At 33.6% G+C, this 9,018-nt stretch overlaps 1 protein-coding gene and 1 long non-coding RNA gene across 2 annotated transcripts; one reads left to right on the top strand and one right to left on the bottom strand.

Annotated features, from left to right (window-relative positions):
• Positions 1-5,604: 5,604 nt before the first annotated feature.
• LOC131176038 (uncharacterized) lies at positions 5,605-6,590 on the bottom strand. The gene is made up of 2 exons (XR_009146193.1): positions 6,551-6,590; positions 5,605-6,436 (listed from the first exon to the last, which is right to left on the bottom strand). It is a non-coding gene; the product is annotated as an uncharacterized LOC131176038 (long non-coding RNA).
• Positions 5,889-7,289, top strand: LOC110659225 (gibberellin-regulated protein 14). The gene is made up of 4 exons (XM_021817084.2): positions 5,889-5,993; positions 6,073-6,105; positions 6,226-6,709; positions 6,815-7,289. The coding sequence occupies exons 1-4, from the start codon at positions 5,934-5,936 to the stop codon at positions 6,997-6,999; spliced, it is 762 nt and encodes a 253-aa protein (XP_021672776.2). The 5' UTR covers positions 5,889-5,933; the 3' UTR covers positions 7,000-7,289.
• The last annotated feature ends 1,729 nt before the right edge of the window (positions 7,290-9,018 follow it).

The following is a 9,018-nucleotide window of genomic DNA, read 5'->3' as shown; positions in this document are numbered from 1 at the left end:
ATAAGACATCTCTTAGAACACTATCATAAGTCTTCTCCAAATTGATAAAAACTATGTGTAGATCTTTCTTCACATCTCTATATTTCTCCATTAAGCTTCTAATGAGAAAGATTGCTTTCATAGTTGAACGACCGGGCATGAAGTCAAATTGATTGGGAGAGATAGAAGTGTCATGACGTAGTCGATGTTCTACAACTCTCTCCACAACTTCATAGTATGGCTCATGAGTTTAATTTCCCTGTAGTTTGAGTAATTCTGTATGTCTCCCTTATTTTTAAAAATAGGTACTAAAATACTCCTCCTACATTCATCACATATTTTCTTTGAGTTTAAAATCTTATTAAATAATTTAGTTAACAATGCCACTCCTATATCTCCCAAACACTTTCACACTTCAATTGGTATTCCATCGGGCTCACAGGTTTTACCTACTTTCATTCTCTTAAGTGCTTCCTTTACTTCTAAAGATCTAATTCTTTTAGTATAATTCACATTCTTTTCTATTGCTCTGTAGTCTATATTCACGCTATTACCACTTTGACAATTGTTAAAGAGATCATCAAAATAATTTCTCCATCTTTCTTTAATGTCCTCATCTTTCACTAATACTTTTCCTTATTTATCCTTAACGCACCTAACTTGATTGAGATATTGACATTTTTTTTCTCTCTTTCTTGCTAATCTATAAATATTTTTCTCCCATTCTTTAGTTTCAAATTTCTCATATAACTTTTCAAAGACCTGGGTTCTTGTTTGACTAACTGCCTTTTTTGCCTCTTTCTTTGCTATCTTGTACTATTTATATGCCTCATTATTATCATATTTAGGTAATTTCTTATACTATTCTCTCTTTCTCTTTACTGCCTTTTGTACTTCCTCATTCTACCACCATCTCTCTTTTGAGGGTGTTCAATGTCTTATAGCCTTTCCAAGTACTTTTTTTAGCTACTTCTCTAATTTTTTATACCATCTGTATCCGCATATCATTGGCCTCCATATCCAACTTCTATGCTTCGGACTCGAGAAGCTTATTTTTGAACTTCACTTGCTTTACTCCTTTCAGCTCCTACCACTTTGTTCGAGCTACACTATTTCTTCTAACCTTACTTGAATTATTCCTAAACTTGACATCCAAGACCACTAACCGATGTTGTCTTGTTAAAGCCTCTCCTGGAATGACTTTGCAATCCTTGCATAGAGCTTTATTTATCTTCCTAGTTAAAAGGAAGTCAATTTGGCTTCTATATTGCCCACTTTTAAAAGTCACTAAATGTGACTTTCTTTTTATAAAGTAGGTATTTACTAGTATTAGGTCGTATGCCATAGCAAAATCCAGGATGCTTTTTTCCTTCTCATTTCTGCTGCCAAAACCAAAACCTTCATGAACTGTGACACCCCTTACCCGTCTACAATGTAGCTGAGTAAGATATGCCACACAATGTGTCGGAACACCAGATCTTAACTCATTGATATTTATCATTTTAAAATTTATTTATTTATGGGTCATTAAGTAAAACTTATGAAACTACTATCATCTACATCATTTATTGAAATTTTAAATAAATTTGAGGTTCTGAAGATTTTTCAGAAAAATCTGACATAGTGCCGGCTAAAAATGGTAAAAATAGTTCTTCGAAACCTGTGAAAAATACTTCCAAATATTTTTCCAATCATTCTCAACTCTAAATAATCACTTTCATCTCAATATTTCTCAACAATTTTCATTCATTCAATCCATTTCATATATAATTCAATTTGAACTCAAGTTTATGAAGGCAATACTTAATTTCATTAATTCACAATACAAAATGATACAAGTGATTATAATTTACATAATAACATAAAGACCTAAATACAAAATACAATCTATAAAAATACAAAAGAGAATCCTAGTGCCCCACCAAAATACACTGCAGATGAGAGGTGACACAGGACACTGGCAGATCTGACTCTCACCTAGACTGGGGTCTACTGGGCTCACGCTCTGTGTCTCCTGTACCTACGCGTAGCAAAAGTAACACGCTAAGCAATATTGCTTAGTGGTGCCAATAATAAAATAAAAAATAACTAAAATAAAATAAACATGCAGAGTAGATGCTGACATTTTATGTAGACTGAGTTTCTGGTAATTATTCGCAGTGGCCTGATACTTTTTACATTAATCATTTGATTAAAATTTGGTAAGATTTTATTTTGATTGCCCAAGTAACCTATACTAGTTGACTAGACTAGATAAAGGGGTAAACTGGCACTGGATACCAAGTACCTCGGACCGTCATACCATTGATCACATTGTGTCTTCTGGTGTGCAATAGAACAACTAATAAGCTGTAATAAATATTAGACACGAGGCCAAGTATCATAATAGTGTCAGAATGGCTAAAAGCCATAAAATCACGAAATGGCCACATAAGCCATAAATCACAGAATGGCATAGTGCCATATGCAATACTACTATCAAAACTTTATTGGCATGTCAACCTATCCAAACCAATCTTACTAGGTCTACTAGGGCATATTACAGAGCTCTTAATTGAATATTTGCATTTAATATGTAAGGTTACTATTCATTTTACTATTCGAGTTAAAATATTGACTTTCTTATACATAATAGTTACATGAGCTCTAACCACATGAAATTACCACCTTTTGATTTACAAAAGTGTTGGCATTAGTTACTAATCAATACTTAAAATCAATAGGAAATAAACCAAAAATTTTAGTTTTGGATGCTAGAGTTCACAGTTCCATTAGACAATTCTACAATGAGAATTTTGCCAAGTGTTCTTAATCAAAGTTGTTCCTTTATGTGACTTCTTTAATTCCCTTTTTGAATCACTCCATTTGGAGTCTTTTAGCTCAAGTTATGCTAATTTCTTTAGGACTAACCGGATTGGCATCTACCCAGAATTTCTGGGCAGAAATGGTTTTGGCAGTTTTGATACTCTGATTTTGGTTAGCAATTCAGATAGGTTTTGGTCAGAATTTGGTTTGGTGTTCTTCATGAAAGTTGTTCTAAATTGTCTAAGCTTTTCATTGATATAAATTTCAGGTCAATTGGATTTTCTACACTAAGTTATGACCATTTGAACAAACACTGTTCATTTGGTCATTTTCCAGGGACAGCATGTTGGTCACCCGGATTAGGGTAGTTTGTAGGTCAACTTGGGTTGGTTTTTCTGGGCAGGGTTTCTTCACCAAAGTTGTGCCATTATGTGTTTAGTTTTATGTTCAATTGTCCTTGTACCAATTGAACCTACGCAACTCAAGTTATAGCTGCCCAAATCTGCTGGACTCACATCCAGCCCTGCAGGTCCTATGAGGCAGCATACCCAACCTCAAATCCAAAGCCACAATTCATTTCAATTCCTCATAAAACACAGCCAAATGGTCACTACTTGACCATTAGGACTTCCATTCACTAACACATGAGCAAAACCCTAATTTTGCTCAAGTTCCCAAATTTTAAAAGTTTAATTCATGCATTAAACTTACAATTTCAACTTATATCATGTCCTTAAACATGAATTGAGTGAGAGAGAGAATAAATTGGGCACTAACCTTAGTTGAAGAGTTTCTCATACTTGCAAAACCTCTTTGTTTCCTTTCCTTTTTGCTGCCTCAAGTTTACAAAAGGTATAAAGATCAAATTTAGTGAAGACAAGGTAGGATTTTATGGTGATTTAGGGTGGGAATTGAAGCTTTGTTGAGATGGCAATGGTGAAACACCATGGAGCTGGTTCGGCTAGCTGAAGAAGAAAGAAAATTATGGATTTTTTTTTCTTAATTCTTATCTCTTTTATTTGTTTTAAGAAGACTTGCTAAATGGTGATTGGTGGGAGGGTTTTAAATGACATCATTATGATGTCATAATTAGGCATTTTATTCATTTTTCTTTTTTCTTTCATTTCTACTCACTTCAAATTAATTTTTCATCAACATTAATTCATTTTTTATATCATATAATTTATGTACTTAATTGGACAAGTTGGTCAAAAATCATCTCTGAAGACGAAATGACCAAAATGCCATCCGTTTGGCTTAACGAGCTAAAATTGTGTGTACCAATTGATTAAATTTTGTTTGTGTTTTCTTAGCATTTTATTATCATTGAAACCCCAATAATTCTTCCCTGAAATTCCAAAAATTATTTAATGGAGTTTTCCCCGGATTTAGGGTTGCTAACGGCCTTCACTGTCACTTTCCGTTAGGGTCACTCATCGCTGAGGCTACGGCTCATTTAACCTTAGTGCATTTCATTTCTAAAAATTTTCCTTAATTTTTCTTATCATTATTTGGTTTATTTATAACTCCTCACTGTAGTCTAATTATAATTCCAGATATTTTAGCTGCCCGGATCGATATTGATCACCGGAACAGTAGAACGTACGGACTAGCTAAAGTGAGGATATTACATGAATATTCTCATAACCTTACCTATCACTTCCTACATGTCCATTCAAATCTCCACTGATGAAAACATTCTCTTCATTTAGTATGCTTTGCATTAGATCATCCATATCTTCTTAAAACCTTTATTTACTCTCACTATCTAGTCCTATTTATGGGGCATAAGCACTAACTATATTTATTGTTTCTTCTTCTAGTACTAGCTTTACTAGTATAATTCTATCTCATACTCTTTTCACAGCTATTACATAATCTTTTAATATCCTGTCTATGATTATGCTAACTCCGTTCTTATTTCTCTCATTTTCGGTAAACTACAGTTTGTATCCTGAATTACCCACTTCCTTACTTTTTTTCTCATACCCATTTAGTCTCATGAATGCAAGCAATATTCATCATTCTACTTTCCAAGGTATCCATAAGCTCCATTAATTTTCCTGTAAGTGATTCAACATTTCAAATATCGACCCTGATTCTCTCCCTATTTTGTTTCTTCCTAATTGATCTCCTTCTATGATACCTTCTATTGTTCTCTGTGCATATCTTGTGTTCTGTTTCACTATCTATTTTACTATTTGTCATATAGACTAACTTCTTTACCCACACCCATCCATGATGTGGGAACCCTTGCTCATTTAACACTACATCTGGGTGATGACATGGTGCGTCGCTTTTGGTAATTGCCCTACACTAGGGCTCCGTTGTAGAGCATCGTAAGTAGAGGACACTCCAATGTTTATATCATTTGAATTCATATCATAGGGTGTGACGAAATTTTAATGCTGATTGTTACCTAACGCAACCCTCCTCCTTTATCCAGACTTGAGACCGACTAAGCACAGATTACTTAGATAAAGTTAAACAACTTTAATTATAAAATTAATACAAAATATAATTAATAAGCATTCTATTAATTATTAATTATTTTTTTAAAGAATTTATCAAACAAACTGATACAATTTATCAGATATTTATCAGATATAATCAATTATCAATTACATCAAATAGTAAAACCAAAACATCTCTAATAATGCATAGCTACATAATTGTGAAGATGGGTGTGGGTGGCTCCACATGCGTCAATATTTGGTCATGTGGAGTTCCCTGGCTGGTCAAAGTGTAAACCTAACCTCAACATAAAATAAAAAACCATGAGAACTCACCAACCCAAATTTTAAAAAACGGAGTCCCAAATCCATGAAATGGTAGCTTTGTTTGTAAAGAACAGATCTCGTGTACCGGGTTAATAAAAAAAAATATCAAGGGCTGTGCCTGTGCACACCGTCACTGAGTGACATGATTGAAAAGATAAAGCTTGTCAATTAGGAGACACACTCCTTGGGGCATGTGGGTCGAACCTTAAGTCAGACTTTGGACTGCCACCCATTACTCTTATGTCTATGTGATCAGAAATAGCTGGCATTCACATTTAATTCAATCAATCTTCACCTCCTTGTTACTCTATTTAAACCCGCTTGCTCCTTCTCCTTCAACTGCACACCCCTCAAGACTTGCTTCCTGCAATGGCGGCCAAGGCTGCGTTGTTTCTGGTTACTTCTTTTCTCTTACTTACTGCTGCGAAGGTATGGCTCATTGTTTATGTCTTTGTCTTTCGCACAGATTAAAGTGCTTTTTGCTTAACAGTGTTTATGTTTCTTGCAGGCTTTATATCCCAGTGAAGAGTTCTTGCAGAAGGTAACTTTTCAGTTCACTGTTTCTGTAATTTTTCTTGTTGCTTTGTTCAATGTGGTACTAGAAATTGAATCCAGGACCAAATTGCTGATATGAGAGCACATTTTTGCTGAGTTGGTACAGATCACTTATTCCCAAATACTAGTCGCCCCAACACCAGCTCCTGTACCACCAGTCGCCAAGAATCCCACTCCTGCACCCCCAGTCAAGGCACCAACTCCTCCTTACCCACCAGTGGTCAAGGCCCCAACTCCTGCCCCGCCAGTCGTCAAGCCACCGACCCCTACACCACCAGTGGTTAAGCCACCGACTCCTTCTCCACCAGTAGTCAAGCCTCCAACTCCTCCACCAGTAGCCAAACCCCCAACTCCTCCACCGGTGGTCAAGCCCCCAACTCCATATCCACCAGTAGCCAAACCCCCAACTCCATATCCACCAGTAGCCAAACCCCCAACTCCTTCTCCACCAGTGGTGAAGCCGCCCACTCCTACGCCACCAGTGGTGAAGCCGCCTACTCCTTCTCCGCCAGTTGTCAAGCCTCCAACTCCTGTGCCACCAGTGAAACCACCGAGTGGTACACCAATGCCCCCAGTGAGGACAAGAGCAGGTAAAATCTCATCTTTCCTAGGAAATTAACACAAACTGAAGTTCTGCATCTTTTTCGTCGTTTGATAGAAATTTCAGTGACATTTTGTGATGATTTTGGTGGCAGATTGCATCCCGCTTTGTGCAGAGAGATGCAAATTACATTCCAGGAAGAACCGATGTGCGAGAGCTTGTGTAACTTGCTGTGACCGATGCAAATGTGTGCCACCAGGAACTTACGGCAACAGGGAGAAATGTGGCAAGTGCTACACCAACATGACTACCCGTGGCAACAAGCCCAAGTGCCCCTGAAAATCTGGAATATATATCCCTTCATAGCGTATGCTAGCCTTGATAAATTAAGTATGGTGAAATCAAAGTTTCGAAGCAGGGGAAAAGGGAAAAAAAAAAAAATTAAAAATTAAGTGTTTGTCTCTGATCTGGCATTAGAAGGACGTACATTGATAGAGCAGTCAGTGTTGTCTATTGTCCTGACTCCTGAGGCAAAATGAGTGCTTATCTTCGCTGTTTCCTGGATTTTGAAATGTCGATTGCAGATATTTATATGTGTGTTGTTTCAGTAATACAAGTTTTTTTTTTAATACCGAAATTTATGGTTGAAGAGTTACTAACCAGGTAATTTTTGTAGTCTGTTTTTAAATTTTATCACGTGTTTACTTTTATATTTTAATTTTAATTTATTTTTAGATTTTAATTTTATTTTATAATTTTTTTAATTTTTATAGTACCTTTTTTAAGTTAAAAAAATTATAAAATTATGTTTTTATTTTTTTATATTTAGAAAATATTAATCATTTTAATCATAATTTAGATTTCTGTTTATTGAAAAGGAAAAAAATTTAAAAAGTTTTAAAATTGAATTTGTAAACGTCATGTTTGTACAATAGTTGTAGTTTAGAGATTTTAAACTGAATTTATTATTCTAGGTTAGAAGAATCTTTTTAAAATAAAATTAAGATTTAAAATTTTTTTAATAATAAATTAAAAATAAAAGATAAAAATAAAACATAAAACTAAATTTAGGAATAAATTATAAAAACTATCTATTCCTAATTTCAAGTGTCCAACATTACAATCCTCGGCGGTAAATGACGCGAGTTGAGTGTTGAACAGTTCAGATTTAGTTTTTTTTTTTTTTCTTTTTCGAAGAACACAAGATTTAGAGGAAGTAACTGGTTTCGTTCACGTTAATTGGACTTGAACCTTTAAGGGAGTGCATAGATTTGAGAATATCTGAGAAGAAGGTTGCAATTGGAGAAGATGGTGAGGATTTAGCTGACGTATATTCTCATGTGGTCTTCAGGAAATTTATTTTCAGAACAATTGGCATATTGCAAGAGTTTCTTTATATGAAATGTTGTTCATTCACAATTTGATGTGAGAGCCTTAGTCTCAATAATGGACATGCCTATTAACTTGCGGATCTCGTTAAATCATTGGGACACACCTGGACTCAAGTCTCACATTGTAGCATTTTGTTTCTTTTTCTTTTTTAGTCGAAGAATACATTCACGTACGAGAATATAAGACTTATTATATCAATACTTATATCTAAGTAATTGATGACTGAGTAGAGTCTTGACAACGTTTATGAACTCACGCACACACATCTATAATCGATGTGAGAGCCCGAAAGATTTAGATTTAATTATAAATTTACACACACATTTCATATTTAATTTATTAGATTTTTAATAAATTTAAATTAGACTCAAATTAAGATTTTAAGATTATATTTATTTTGTAAAAAATTAACTTATATATATATATAATATTTTTTATGAAAATTATTTTATAAGAAAATATTTTGTTTTTCATAAAAATATTTCATTGTTTAGTTATAACATCGAACTAATAAAATGTATTTGATTCATACATACATACATAAATGTTTATATTTTAATAAAATTATTAAAATTTAAAAAAATTATTTAATTTTTACTTTAATAAGAAAAATATTTTTTATTAATTCATTTTAAAAAATTTTCAAATATAAGAAAATATAAAAAATATTTTTTAAAAAAAATTTTCGCAAAATAAAGTACGACTAAATTTGAGTTTGACCTATTTAAATTTTATAAATTTCCGAGTTTAGTTTAAGTTTAACTTGCATTTATCTTGTTTGTGAGCTTCACTTATTTTAACTTTGTCAATTTGAATTAGCTTATTTATTAAATTTGTGGGCTTGACTCTGATTTAGCTTGTATATCAAGGTCGACTTTACATTTATTTTGTTTATTAAGTTCGTGAGCTTGATTTGTATTTACCTTATTTAATTCACATTTAGTTTATTTATTTGACTTATTTATC

Source organism: Hevea brasiliensis, chromosome 18 (genome assembly GCF_030052815.1).
Source record: "Hevea brasiliensis isolate MT/VB/25A 57/8 chromosome 18, ASM3005281v1, whole genome shotgun sequence".
Lineage (NCBI taxonomy): Eukaryota > Viridiplantae > Streptophyta > Magnoliopsida > Malpighiales > Euphorbiaceae > Hevea > Hevea brasiliensis.
This window is presented reverse-complemented; position numbering and strand designations above follow the sequence as displayed.